General features: G+C 41.9%; 1 protein-coding gene across 1 annotated transcript in view; it reads left to right on the forward strand.

Moving 5' to 3' along the window:
• The window catches only part of EFCAB5 (EF-hand calcium binding domain 5), a 43,363-nt gene that overhangs the window by 26,139 nt on the left and 2,234 nt on the right, over positions 1-14,990 (forward strand). Inside the window, exons 11-19 of the mRNA XM_044287213.1 lie at positions 2,796-3,010; positions 3,474-3,630; positions 5,221-5,507; positions 5,592-5,761; positions 6,075-6,303; positions 9,526-9,678; positions 10,742-10,848; positions 11,218-11,474; positions 13,450-13,679. Of these exons, the coding sequence (XP_044143148.1) occupies positions 2,796-3,010; positions 3,474-3,630; positions 5,221-5,507; positions 5,592-5,761; positions 6,075-6,303; positions 9,526-9,678; positions 10,742-10,848; positions 11,218-11,474; positions 13,450-13,679 (1,805 nt within the window). The remainder of the gene's footprint in view (positions 1-2,795; positions 3,011-3,473; positions 3,631-5,220; positions 5,508-5,591; positions 5,762-6,074; positions 6,304-9,525; positions 9,679-10,741; positions 10,849-11,217; positions 11,475-13,449; positions 13,680-14,990) is intronic.

The raw sequence follows: 14,990 nt of genomic DNA on the forward strand, positions 1-14,990 counted from the left end.
TGCTAGTGTGAAAGTAGAAAAAAGGGAATGACCCCAGGTAACCCCCGATGAAAATACAGGGACAGTGCCTATGTGTGTACCATACAGATGCTGGGGGGTACCCGACAAAGGGTGACTCGGTACAAGCTCCGAGCGTAATAACAGAAAAAGGGGGGGGAGAAGCTTAAAGTACCAAACTTATGATTAGAAAAATACAAAATGTTTTTATTATGAAATACATGATAAAAAAGTACACATGTAATACATGCCACAGACAGGGTAAGGGAACAGGGAAGAAAAAAGAACGCCACCCTGGAAAGACACACTGGTCACAATGGAATATATAAGGCATATAGTAGGAAAAGATTATAATGTTGTGAGCATGAGGAACATACAGCAGTGTGTGGTACAATGACCACCTCATGAACACACAGTATAAAGGAAGAGTAAGTAAATGGATAAATGGAGGGTGGGTGAAGATCACAGAGTCTCAACCGGCATGGCAGTAATGCACAGAGTACAAAAAACCAGATAAATGCAAATATATCAATTGCAAAGATGATGAAGAGCCGAGTGAGGAATCTCAACAACGGCAGCATAAAGTCATGACGGGAGAGCTGCGATCTAACACTCACCTAAGAAGGACCAGATGTGAATAAGAAACAGGGTGGCGTTACCCTGTTTCTTATTCACATCTGGTCCTTCTTAGGTGAGTGTTAGATCGCAGCTCTCCCGTCATGACTTTATGCTGCCGTTGTTGAGATTCCTCACTCGGCTCTTCATCATCTTTGCAATTGATATATTTGCATTTATCTGGTTTTTTGTACTCTGTGCATTACTGCCATGCCGGTTGAGACTCTGTGATCTTCACCCACCCTCCATTTATCCATTTACTTACTCTTCCTTTATACTGTGTGTTCATGAGGTGGTCATTGTACCACACACTGCTGTATGTTCCTCATGCTCACAACATTATAATCTTTTCCTACTATATGCCTTATATATTCCATTGTGACCAGTGTGTCTTTCCAGGGTGGCGTTCTTTTTTCTTCCCTGTTCCCTTACCCTGTCTGTGGCATGTATTACATGTGTACTTTTTTATCATGTATTTCATAATAAAAACATTTTGTATTTTTCTAATCATAAGTTTGGTACTTTAAGCTTCTCCCCCCCCTTTTTCTGAAAGTAGACTAAGGCTACTTTCACACTTGCGTTGTTTTCCAGTATTGAGATCCGGCAGACGATCTCAATACCAGAAAAAAAAAATACGTTTCCGTTTAGTCCTCGTGCATTCTGAATGTAAAGAGATCAGTTCAGGATGCATCAGGATGTCTTCCGTTCCGGCAGCATTCCATTTTTTGACCAGACACAAAACTGTTGCAAACTGCGGTCTTGCGTCCGGTCATAAAAACGGGGGGAAAAAAAAAACGATGATGGCACTGAAAACAATGTAAGTCAATGGTGACTGATCCATCACCCACTGACTTTCAATACATTTAGTGACGGATCCGTTTTTTTCAGTTTTGATTTCACACAACCGCATCCTAACAGAACGGATGCATCCTGATGTGCAAAATAAAAACGGATCCTTTTAATCCCAGTATTGAGATCCTCTGCCAGATCTTAATACTAGAATTAACAACTCAAGTGTGAAAGTAGCCTAACTCCACAGCAAATATTCCAAAATTATTTTTTTTAAATGTCCCTCTTATAATGTTTCAATGTTTTAACTCCCATGACTGGAAGATAGACAATCATCTAATACAAGTCTAGTTTGACAGCCCACAGGTAGAGGGTGTGAAGATAGGAGTGGTGACAGCAACAACGAGGGTGGTATTATTCCTCACAGTGGCTAAACCTGCTCTAGTGCCCTCCCCGGGCCACAGGTGCAGTGGCTTGGGTCACACCCTTGGACTGGTGGAGGCTGGGATACCCTTGGTGTTGTGTTCAGGTAGTGGGGTGGAAAGCAGGAAAACAGGGGCCCAGGGTCAGAAGTGTAGACCAATGACCAGGCCAGCTTTGTTATAGTAAAATAAGGTCTGAGTAGATGATAGGGGTCATAGTGTAAATACAAACAGTAGGCACAGTTCTCAAGTATATCACAGAGTAGTTTTCCACCCCAAACCTGTGTATAGGGGATGGCTACTATGAATGGTTTGATCCCAATAATAGCCTGCTGTGTCGGCCCGTGTAAAGAGGATTTTACACTTCCTACAGTTTTCGTACTTCAAGTTATAATTGATTTATAAATCAGGGGCAAAGCTAGAGGAGGGGCTACCAGGGCAAGAAACCCAGGTGTCAGAGGGGCAAAAAGTCCACTATAACTTGCATAGAGTATTTAGATATAGGACTAAGGCCTCATGCACACGGCCGTTGTTTTGGTCCACATACGAGCCGCAGTATTGGCGGCTCGGATGCGGACCCATTCACTTCAATGGGGCCGCAAAAGATGCGGATATAACTCCGTGTGCTGTCCGCATCCGTTGCTCCGTTCCGTGATCCGCAAAAAAAATATAACATGTCCTATTCTTGTCCGCGCTTTGCAGACAAGAATAGGCAGTTATATTAAAGGCTGTCTGTGCCGTTCCGTAAATTGCTGAAAGGCCACGGACGCCATCCGTGTTTTGCGGATCGCAAAACACACAATGGTCGTGTGCATGAGGCCTAAGGCAGTGAACTGAACCTGTTCCCTGGGTGAAGCAAATCCTAGCTACAGCTCTGTATAAATCATTTATCCTATACATAAATTATAATGATATAATGTATAATATTTTATATATATTTCTAAAGTGAACTTTAATTTGTTTAATTTTCAGACTTACGAACCATCATCTCAGATATTAATACCCGTGGTCCATCACATATCCCAAGTGCTTTCAATGACAGTGCCCTCAACCTGCCTCAGTTTGTTCAGCTGATGGAGACATTTGTGGGAGAAGATGCTCCACTGGCAGTTGTGGAGGAGCTCACATCTTTGATACAGAGGGAATATGTGGAGACAGAAGAGGAAAAAATGGCATTATTGGCTAAAGTATGCTACATTTCCTTCAGAATACATGCTCTAATATATTTGGTTTTGTGTCATATTTTCCTTTGGGCTTTTAGCCTTTGGGTACTCAACCTACAACGATTTCTGTACACCACTTATAGGATGTCTAGAGCATAAAGGGCTAAAAAGAACCTCAGCTACAGAAACCAGCTTCGGTCACTACACAATGGACGGAGCTGTGTAGTTTGAGTATCTACCTCTGGTGCCTGAGCTACTGTCAACCGGCTGATTGGTGAGGGTAACGGACCCCCACCATCCTGCGAATAGGCCATCAACAGTATAGGAGTTGACAACCCTTTTAATGAATATGTTATGAATGTAAATGTAACAAAATGTAATTTAGACAAAATTACTGTTACATTTTATTGTTTTCATATCACAAAGTGCGTTGTCTGTTGTTTAGAGGATAACATTTAACTATAATATTCTACATTGCATCCCAAAGGTGCGGCGTGATGCTCTTCTTGCACGACAGAGGCTAGTTCTACAGGCCCTGTTTGAGAAATGGGACAACGATGGTTCAGGATTCCTAGAGCTGGAAGAGATAGAAGGAGTCTTAGCCAAATATAAAGAAGGGATGGAATCTGAGGCGGTGACTAGAGGTGAGATGCTTCTCTAAACCTACGTTGTTTTCATGTACAAGCTTACTGCATTCAGTTAAAGAAAACGCACATTTCTTTCGTCATCACTTCTTTATCTAAATTCCATATTAAAAAATCCAAATTCACTTTTTACAAGCGTCTATTCCAAATGAGAGAATGTCCATACATTACATAAAGTACACTAGGAGATACGTTTTGGGGTTCTGCCCGAAAGTAAGGGGGTGGACGGACCCCCAAAAGATAGCTGCTACCTGCTTGTTATTTAGTGCGCTACAGGCGCTGGATCCCTGATGTAACCCAAAGGACACATATTGGACCCTATGTAATGTATGGACATCCTCTATTTTGGAATATGCACTTGTTAAAGTGAATTTGGATGTTTATATGGATTAAGAAGCAATGATAAAAGAAATATGCGGTTTTTGAACTGAATGAGATTAAGAGCCGACTAGGGATATCAGAAGATACGCACTTTTTATGTCCAGTTGCGTTAAACATATTAGAGTCACACTTTTATACTACATGGCATCAAAGTCAAGGTCATATTAAATTTTGTGATGGAGACATCATACACAGTCGCTACAATATTTTTTTCAGGGTCAGACCTAGGTACAGTAGCATGGACCACTACTAGATTTATTTTGGCTAAACCAGGGGGCAGAGTCCAAGGGACATTGCAATCTCATGAGGGTAATGGCCGTTGTGCAAGGAATCCCCAACCCACATCCCTGTAATGGTCACCAATAGAAACTGGTGATGGCTTGCATTCAGATTTTTCAAGCAAAGACCAGAATTGATAAATAGAAGCATGATCGTACAAATCCAGGGCCAGGGCTAGCAGATTTCATGCAACACGGTAAGACAGATATAGGCAGCAATCCAAAGGCAAAGTCAGGAACCTTGTTGCTGGGGCAAGGTACAGTATGTACAGTGGCATGCGAAAGTTTAGTCCACAATTACTGTTACTGTGAACAGGTAAGCAAGTTGAAGATGAAATTATCTCCATGCATGCCACTGTAGTTTTGAGCAGGTTTATATAACTTGAAGTAATCAGCTACAAACTGAGTACTGTCCAGCTAACATAGGCCTGACATTTTAAAGAGTCACTGTACTTTCACACAATTTAATAGAAATGGTGTAATTAGCAAATTTCTTAATCACGTCATTAAAAAAAATCTGCCTGCATTCACCCGAAAAAAAATCTGTGAAGTCATGGCAACTAGGGGTCTCACTTCTAGCTTATTTCAGTCCACTGCTTGTTGTCAGGCAAGATCCGTCCCTGGTATGAGAGATGGTTCACAGGCAGGCAATGAGCGTGCCAGAGCTAGCTAAGCTCCTGGGTCTGATAGAAGCACTTCCTCAACACCTATAGTGAGTGAGAAGTAAAGGAAGTGAGGTCACTGTAGTACAGTATTGGCAGATCCCATAGATGGGAGCGCCCCCCCCCCCCCCATTTGTGAGAGAAATGCATCTAGCTATGCAGCCAGAAGAGGGAAAAAATATGTATTGCTTTTGTATATGAATTCTAGCTGGATCACATAGATGAATATTTGTCCAGGAAAATATTTGTTATAATTTCTTCTGTTTTAGGAAAGGAAAATCTAAGCTCATCACAGTCTCAGCGTGGATCAAGAAAATTGTCAGTGACTGAGTTCATCAGGTACATCCTGGGTTTGATCCGTCAGCTTCCAGGTCCAGAAGAAGAAGTATATGAAAATATGGTCGAGTTTCTAACCACCAGTGTTGAGCGGACTCAGGCAGAGAAACTACGAGGAGCTTCTCGCAGGAAGTGGCTGCAGCACATTCAGACGGTGGCTGAAACCAGCGGTGGAAGAATTAAGCCAGTGTACAAAGCTGTATTTGAGGCCCTGTATAAGGCATGTCTAGATCAACATGGTGAAGGATGCTCTAAACATCAACATCTGTAAATGTCTAAAGCTTTATTCTCTGTTTGCATTCAGGACGCAGAGGCTCATGGGAACAACAAGAAGATTAGTGCCAATATTGCCCTTCTAGAGCAAAGCTCCGTGAGAGAAAGATGGAATGAAGTTCTACGTTACGTTGCATGTACTTCTGAAGATGCCATATATGTACTAAACAAGACACTGACCAGAGATATGAAGGGTGTGAGGTAAGAAAGTAACAAGGGTCTATTAAGATGGAACCTGACACAATAGAACCTGGAAGACATAGAAAATTCAAACCCGATACTGTATATGGTCATATAATAGTGAATAAGAATCCTTTGTTAACAGTTTTTCATAATTTTCTGTTTCATTACATGTTGGCCCAATTCTTATTATATTTATTTCCTCTAATAGTTTGTATTAGTAATACTCTTGTAATATGTGTTGCTTTCTAGATTATTGTTTAATATTTTCGAGGTTTGGTAGAGATTTATTTGTACCAATGTATGCCCTATGTTCACTCCATGTATTGTTCAGTTTTGCAGCAGTGGACAGTGGTATACCACAACACGTGCCTCGTGTTCAATATCACGGTAATATTCACTTCTGGAATACAGAGCGGCCTCTAGAAGAGAGAAAGGGTTCACTCATTGTGCTGCCCCTCATGGACGTGCAGCAGAGAGTATTCGGTACCCTGAGCATTGACACCCTGAGAGAACTGAGAGACAGGAACATATTTCTCGCACACGAAATCAGTTTTTATCAGGTGTGTATATCATCAGTCCTCTGCTTCGGGATGATGGTTAGGTCATCACCGATCATATGATGTCAAAGCAAATGTTTTTTTAGAATATTAAACTACTAAAAAATATCTATCCACCTTTACAATCAAAAGTTTATTGCTCCACTGCATTCAAAATGTGTCTCCATGGTAACTGACTACAAACAAACCCTGTGTGTCTGATCCTTTAGCCATACTTACAAAAAAATGCCCTATAATTCTTGCTAACATACAGTCAGGTTCATAAATATTAGGCCATCGACACAATTCTATCATTTTTGGCTCTATACACCACCACAATGGATTTGAAATGAAACGAACAAGATGTGCTTTAACTGCAGACCGTCAGCTTTAATTTGAGGGTATTTACATCCAAATCAGGTGAACAGTGGAGGAATTACAACAGTTTGCATATGTGCCTCCCACTTGTTAAGGGACCAAAAGTAATGGGACAAAATAATAATCATAAATCAAACTTTTACTTTTTAATACTTGGTTGCAAATCCTTTGCAGTCAATTACAGCCTGAAGTCTGGAACGCATAGACCTCACCAGACGCTGGGTTTCATCCCTGGTGATGCTCTGCCAGGCCTCTACTGCAACTGTCTTCAGTTCCTGCTTGTTCCTGGGGCATTTTCCCTTCAGTTTTGTCTTCAGCAAGTGAAATGCACGCTCAATCGGATTCAGGTCAGGTGATTGACTTGGCCATTGCATAACATTCCACTTCTTTCCCTTAAAAAACTCTTTGGTTGCTTTTGCAGTATGCTTTGGGTCATTGTCCATCAGCACTGTAAAGTGATGTCCAATTAGTTCTGAAGCATTTGGCTGAATATGAGCAGATAATAATGCCCAAAACACTTCAGAATTCATCCTGCTGCTTTTGTCAGCAGTCACATCATCAATAAATACAAGAGAACCAGTTCTATTGGCCGCCATACATGCCCATGCCATGACACTACCACCACCATGCTTCACTGATGAGGTGGTATGCTTAGGATCATGAGCAGTTCCTTTCCTTCTCCATACTCTTCTCTTCTCATCACTCTGGTATAAGTTGATCTTGGTCTCATCTGTCCATAGGATGTTGTTCCAGAACTGTGAAGGCTTTTTTAGATGTCGTTTGTAAAACTATAATCTGGCCTCCCTGTTTTTGAGGCTCACCAATGGTTTACATATTGTGGTGAACCCTCTGTATTCACTGTTGTGAAGTCTTCTCTTGATTGGTGACTTTGACACACATACACCTACCTCCTGGAGAGTGTTCTTGATCTGGCCAACTGTTGTGAAGGATGTTTTTTTCTCCAGGGAAAGAATTCTTCAGTCATCCACCACAGTTGTTTTCCTTGGTCTTCCGGGTCTTTTGGTGTTGCTGAGCTCACCGGTGCGTTCCTTCTTTTTAAGAATGTTCCAGTTGTTTTGGCCACGCCTAATGTTTTTGCTATCTTTCTGATGGGTTTGTTGTGTTTTTTCAGCCTATTGATGGCTTGCTTCACTGATAGTGACAGCTCTTTGGATCTCATCTTGAGAGTTGACAGCAACAGATTTCAAATGCAAATAGCACACTGGAAATGAACACTGGACCTTTTATCTGCTCATTGTAATTGGGATAATGAGGGAATAACACACCTGGCCATGGAGCAGCTGAGAAGCCAATTGTCCCATTACTTTTGGTCCCTTAACAAGTGGGAGGCACATATGCAAACTGTTGTAATTCCTACACCGTTCACCTGATTTGGATGTAAATACCCTCAAATTAAAGCACATCTTGTTCGTTTCATTTCAAATCCATTGTGGTGATGTATAGAGCCAAAAATGTTACAATTGTGTCGATGTCCCAATATTTATGGACCTGACTGTACATCAAGCAAGTAAGTTAGAAAGCAGAGAACAAATGGGACACAATATTAAACTCAGCATTAGCAGTCGGACCCCCACCCAGAAATGCAGATCAAAGCCGTTTAAGTCTTTAATTGCCATGGTAAATAGCGACTGTGGCATCAAACTAGTTTAGAAGGAGGGAGCATTAGAGCTGTAGACATAAAATGGTATGATATAAAGACTATTAAAAAAGTCGCTTCACTTGAAAAAAAAACATTGGCCCATTGAAGGGCTTGTGCAAAGGGTTGTGACTTCAAAATTCATCCCCTAGCCACAGGACAGGATATAACCGATAAGTGGGGGTCCGACCGCTGTGGAGCGGCAGATTGAGCATGCACCATGCAGCTCCATTCATTCTCCATGGGACTGTCAGAGATAGCCAAGTAGAGCGTTCAACTATTTCCAGCGGTCCTATAGATAAGTCAGTTATTCTCTATCCTGTGGAGAAGAGATAAATTCAAAACTCAGCACAACCCCTTTAACCCCTTAATGATCACCAATATGCCTTTTTACCAGAGTCACTAAGGAGTTTTAGACTAGACCACAATCTTTTTTACAGCGGCCTAGTCTAAGCGTTGCACAGCGCTCCCATGCAGCGAGGGCTCAGCTCTTACACGCGAGCTGGGCCCCTGCTCTAACGGTCTGGATCGGCAGAAATGCATATCGGGGCCTTTTAGCCCCTTAAATGTCGTGGTTAATAATGACTGTGTCATCAAAGTGGTCTCCCATCGGCATCCCATAAATAAGATCGTGGGCTACCAAGTTGTTAGCACCCAGTAATGCGGGGGCCTGAGCAATTTCAGCAAAAGACAATGCACCTGGGCACTTTTTAAGCTCGTTTGCATTTGGCTTCAAAGTTCATTTTTGGACCATCAGAGCAGTAGACAAGGCAATAAAGGGTGTCATTTGTGAACTGTGTTTAAAGTAGAACTCCTGTTAAGCTTTAAGATATCATTGTAAAGTATTAGGGGGGCATTTATTAAAACCTCTGCACTGCCGGTGGATGTACCAAAGTTATGTGGAAGCGCAGGCCTCTAAATAACTTTGGCACTTCCTCCAGCAAGCCGTGCGACATACTAAAATCTATGCCAGCTCCCTAGCATAGATTTAAGTCATTTTTCAGCCCTCGGGAAAAGTGGCTTGAGTGGCAAAATCTGAAAATAATCATTGCAACAAAATCTGTGACATTAATACACCAAAAAGTGGCGTATAATTCATAGTAAATGTACCTCCTGGTGTTCTTTATGTATGCCTGGTTCTCATAACACTCTTTCTATAAAACAATAACTGTTTTGGAAAGAATATCGTATTGTTGATTTCATTTCCCTAGGGGGTGACAAATGCTTTCAGTACTGCATACCACCACGTCCAGAGGCAAAGAAATCTCGTACAGCTGGTGAGCAGTGCACTCGCTTGGATCTACAGCCGTGCTCCCAATATTCGGGCCATCAACACCTACCTAATGGAACCGTGTGCAGAAAAGGTACTACTATTTGGTCATACAGTCTGCCACTGATATTTTCTATATGGAGATCCAAGATATTGAATTTCTGTATGGCCTTAGAATAGGGTTTGCATTGGGAATATGTGCAGGACATGACACAAATATAAACTGTTCACAGAATTGTGGTAACCAAGAGAGAGATGTAAACGGACTAATCATAGTTATCAGGCTGGTATACTGGGTATAACTGTATGCGACAGACATGAAGCTGTGTCACAAAGCAGACTTTATCGGCAACTGCGGTGCCCTCTGCATTTTTATTCACAGGGGCCAGGCAGGGAAAACATCATAACTCCTGGCCTTTTCAATCAAAGTGCAGAGAGAGAGAGCAGAGCCTCTAGGTGTAACAGTAACGCCCCCATTGCTCCTTGAGGCTCATTTGCATATATTAAAACATAGTTTTTCTCAGCAATGCGGGCACATATGAACATGGGACCAACACAGATGTCTTCAGCTCCGAAGCACTCATGTAACAGGTCAGCCAGTGTCATAGGTACAAATCTGCTGACAGATGCCCTTTAACTTGGTGCTACTCCTAAGGACGTACTCTAGGTGGCTCCCCTAGTCTTTACCCTTTAACAGGGATCTGAACTTTGTTGCGTGGGATCCTCAAAGCTGCTACCTCTTGGAGTAGTCTCTGCTCAGTAGACTGCTGACCCATGGAGGGTCAGGCAAAATTGTAGTGAATGAAACAAACTAAGCAGCGCACCTTGACAACTAGAACCTATTGCTCAGGCACCCTCCGTGGGAAGGTTCATTAAATACCCTAAGGAGGTCTTCCCTAGGCTGGAACGGATTATGGCGTTTGCGCAGATCCTCTAAGAACTCTAGAGAGTATGTGAGCTTCCTATAGGCAAGAGTAGGCACAGCAGCAGGAAACAGGCTGCAGCCTGCATGGAGCGGACGGAGCAGCACTAGTTTGGAGATGAGTGACTTGGTCATCTACTGCTGCCATAACAAGCTGTTTCTAGTTGGCACTCTTATGTGTATAATTGTACAGAAAAATTCAAGTTTTCAAACTTCCTTATTAATCTTTACATAGGCACAAGGATATGTATTTCGAAACATGATGCACACAGACAACAACACAGGAGTGTCTGAAATCTACAGTTCTCCAGCCACTCTGCGTAGAAGGGACAACCTGTTCAGGTCAGTGTCCTATCACAAATGAACTGAAAAAATGGCATGGTGTTAAACAGGAAGGAAGTGCTCAAACCCATATGCAGTTGTGTATGTATATACAGGGGAGCAAATCCTGCACTTGTAGCCGGTTGCTAATGGTGATCCCCAGCAAAAATGCATACAATGGAGGATGCCCGCAGCGGACCCTAATAAACATCCTACACAAGATAGCAATTATGTGGATGTGATAGGACAATATAATAATATTTGCAAATATTATTATATTGTCCTATCACAAATGGCTTTAAGTTTAACTTTAGGCTTACTCTGCATTCCTATCAACATGACATCATTATGTGCTATGATGAGAATAATAATGGATGTCTGCTTGGACAGGGACTATCTATTTAAATGTGCAGATAGCTCAGAGGTTATCACAACAGATGCCTATGGAGAACGCCACATTGCTGTACCCATCCGTGATCCATCAGGAAGAGCTCTGGGAGTACTGGATCTAAACACAGGTCACTGCAGGGATTTACCAGCCCACGAATACCAGGACTTACAGAAAATGCTGCAGATGCTACAGGGAGCTTGTTATGAAATTTTGGAGGAAGAACCATCTTCAGATATCCAAAACAAGGCAGTCTTAGGTAAGATTTTAATTAGCTCTACATGTTACTGCTGGATTATTTAAGTGCATCAACTTTTTGAGACAAAATCCTCATCTGGGTGAGACATACAACCTAGAGGAAAAAAAGAGACCTAAAATCTTTTCTGCCTACAATCATAATGCTTGCATTTTTTATACTTACCACTAGAGAGCAGTATTATCCTGTTTGAAAGTGGAGAAGCATGTAAGATAAAAGAGAATGTCGCTATAGGGTTGTCCAATCTTATGAAATTAAAGGGAAATCATTGTATAATGAATATGTATGCAGCACTGTAATATACTTTGTGTTAAATATACATTTTCAGGATCTCTGCTGGTGTCAATGAATGGTAATATTTTCATGTACATTCAGGGGTTTCAAATCTCTTCCCACCTAATGCTTCTCTTACCTCTGGATTTAAAAAAAAAACTGATCTGGTCTAGGCAATCGTCAAGTAATATAATGTAAATTGAATGACATCCACAGTTATAGGCAGGGGTTACAGTGGGTTAACCCTCTCCTTTATGCCTTCCAAGCGCCTACAGCCCGTCACACCAATTGATATTATAAAAATAGTAATTCCTTTAAAGGTGTTTTCCAGCAAAACAAAATAATGGCAGCTGTGTCAGAGTGGCTTAAAAACATAAAAGAAGTGACATTCACCTCCACTGATCTCCCCCCGCTGCTTTTCCAAGGCCTGGGTCTAGTGTCAGACGGCCCACCAAAGGAATATATTCTGAGGGCCCACCTTCTGTGTACACAGGACGTATACTCATTCACTCAAATAAGTTTTATCGTTGGACAGGCGGGACATATGAATAAGGATAAGATATCTGGTAGTGTCAGGGTCAGGTGTCACATTGGCATTATTTTGATACTTGACCATGATATCTGACCATGTCCTAAAATGAAGACTGTACTGGTATTTTAGTTGAGTCCAAGGTCAACTCCAAATGAGTTTATTTTCTGCGTAGGGATCCATTATTGTATCAGAACTTGGGCCCACCAGAGGATCCCCTGATAATCTGTTGGTCCAGTCTGACCCGGCCTGGGTCTACTCCTTGCTCTCATCTCCACATGCAGGAGATACCTCAAAACGTCTTCTCAGCCGCAGGGTTCCTGCTGTGGCCAGTGATTATCTTTGAGGACATTTCAAGACAGGAGCCATAAAGAGGAATGTAAAGAGGAATGGGGACCTGGGCAGTAGCAGGGGGATCGGTAGAAGTTAGGATCTCTTCTTTTATATTTTTAAAACCCTCTGACCCCAATTATTGTCACTAATTATTGTTTAGCTTGAAACCACCTCTACGATATATCTACAACAGCTGCCAGCAGAAGGCAGCATAACTTTCTGGTAGTGTTTGGGACATACCCTTCTGTATATCCTAACAAAACGCATTTTATATTTTATTTTCTAGGCAATAATGTACTGGAATATAGAGATACCATTAAAATGAAAAGATACAAAAAATTTGAGTCTCCTACTGGTACTAAAAAAATGTAACACAAAATTAAAAGGGGTTTTGTTTGTTCCAGGTATGCCATCAGTATTGAAGAGGTGATGGTGGTCCAGTGTCCCCTTCATAGTTTATCAGACACAGCTCCATACCTTGATTAGTGGCTGTGCCCGGTATTACAGATTACTGCAACTTTGACCCGTTCAAGTGAAAAGTATGGCGTTCTGCCTGGTAAACAATGAAGAGGATGCAGCACTTGGCGGAGCATCTCGGCACTCCAGCGATCTGATAGTGATGACCTATACTAATGATAAATGCTTTAAAAATACACAGAACGTGAATCAAAAATGCTGCCCAGGTTAAGAAAGCAAAAGGGACCTTAACGTGAAACTTCACTTTTGCTCTAATACTATGGTTAAAATTGATGATTTGGTTTCAAATGAGGATGTATCTTCTGACATGCAGGATAACAAGAAAATGGTTATAACCTTCCTCATTTTTGTATTATATGACTGCAGAGGCAGAACGAGGGCCAGGAGACAGGAGAGTGGGAGTACTGTTCCATCGCTTCATGCTGCAAGACCTGAGACAGTGCGTCAGTAAGCTGGACCACCAGTCATTTGCTGAACTGAAGAGCTACAAGGAGCCTCCAGTCATGGTGCATAGTATCCTCAAGGCTGTGTTACTCCTGTTCTGTCCAGCCTGGGATGAGTCCGAGGAGATTCACAGCTGGAATCAGTGCAAACTGGTAAGTCAAATGTGAGATAAGTGCACATAATCCCTCACAAATAATAAAGAACATTTCAATGCCATATTACGGATGTCTGCTCAGAGCTTGGTCTGGTGATTTGCTTCCTTGGATGTGTTGGTGTAGTCAAGGGTGGAGAACAAACAGCAAGGTTTTCTGAGCCCCTCCAGGGGCCCAACTAGAAATGGCTGGATCCTGCAGCAAACTTTTGAATGGATTCCTTCCCACCATGTGGCATAAATGTGTTATTCTCTAGGTCGTTATAATTATAGCAATAACAAATATTTGCAGTTTTTAATTTTGCACAGAAGTCCATGTTTCCCTCTCCACCGTGATTATGTACAATAGTTACACATGGAAAGGAGGAACTATATGTCTGTCCTCTCCCGTCAGCCGATCATCACGTTCTTCACTGGCTTCCCCTCTCCTCTTTGACGCTGGTTAAGAGCAAAGAAGGCTGAAGAAGGGGGGCTTCTTTAACCTTTTCTATCTCATACTGTATAGCACCTAGAGACATGTGCTTGGTCTTGTTTTAAAGCTGACAATCTAAGCTTTCTAAGGCTGTATCTCTGGCTAGTACTGCAACCCAGGCTGTGGTTTCAGCTACTGATACTGCCAGCCCAGTAGCAACCGCTATGGCTACTACTGCTGTATTTCTGCCCCTGGGCCTCTTGCATTTAAATAGCTCAGTATAACACACTCCATTATGTATCCAACAGTTCACAAGTAATTGTGAGGCATGAAATCCATTAGCTTAGACCCTTTTTATGAAATAAATGTAACCAGTAGGAAACTGCTTTTAAGATGGCACATGTGGCCCTTTCCTAATAGGCACAGATTGTAGATACTGTATGGAATGATCATATGTAGACCCTGGGTGTAGACTTCACACTGGGCACTGTACAGTAGACAAAATTGTCATTTTCAGTTATGGGAGTTGTAAGCTGTTAGTGATTTATTTGACCAACCTGATTTATGTGTCCAGTAGCAACCAGCGGTATTCGGAACGCAGCTCTGGACTGTAATACAGACTGCAGCACAGTATCAGTGCATGTTAAGGGGAACGTGTCCTCAGGATCTACCCATGAAGTTTCAACACCTAGATGGTCCGAATACACCCAATGACACTTGAGCAATCATTAGTATACAGTCTGTGAGATTTGCAAAGTTACTTTATTAAGATATGTGGTAATAGATGGTCCAATAGATATACCTTTAGGAAGCTCTTTTCATGTCTGACAAAGTGGTGGTGATGCCTGAAAGGGGTAAATCCTGGTGAGGGGTTCCTTTTAATTGGGTTTCAATGTGAAA

Source organism: Bufo gargarizans, chromosome 3 (genome assembly GCF_014858855.1).
Source record: "Bufo gargarizans isolate SCDJY-AF-19 chromosome 3, ASM1485885v1, whole genome shotgun sequence".
NCBI lineage: Eukaryota > Metazoa > Chordata > Amphibia > Anura > Bufonidae > Bufo > Bufo gargarizans.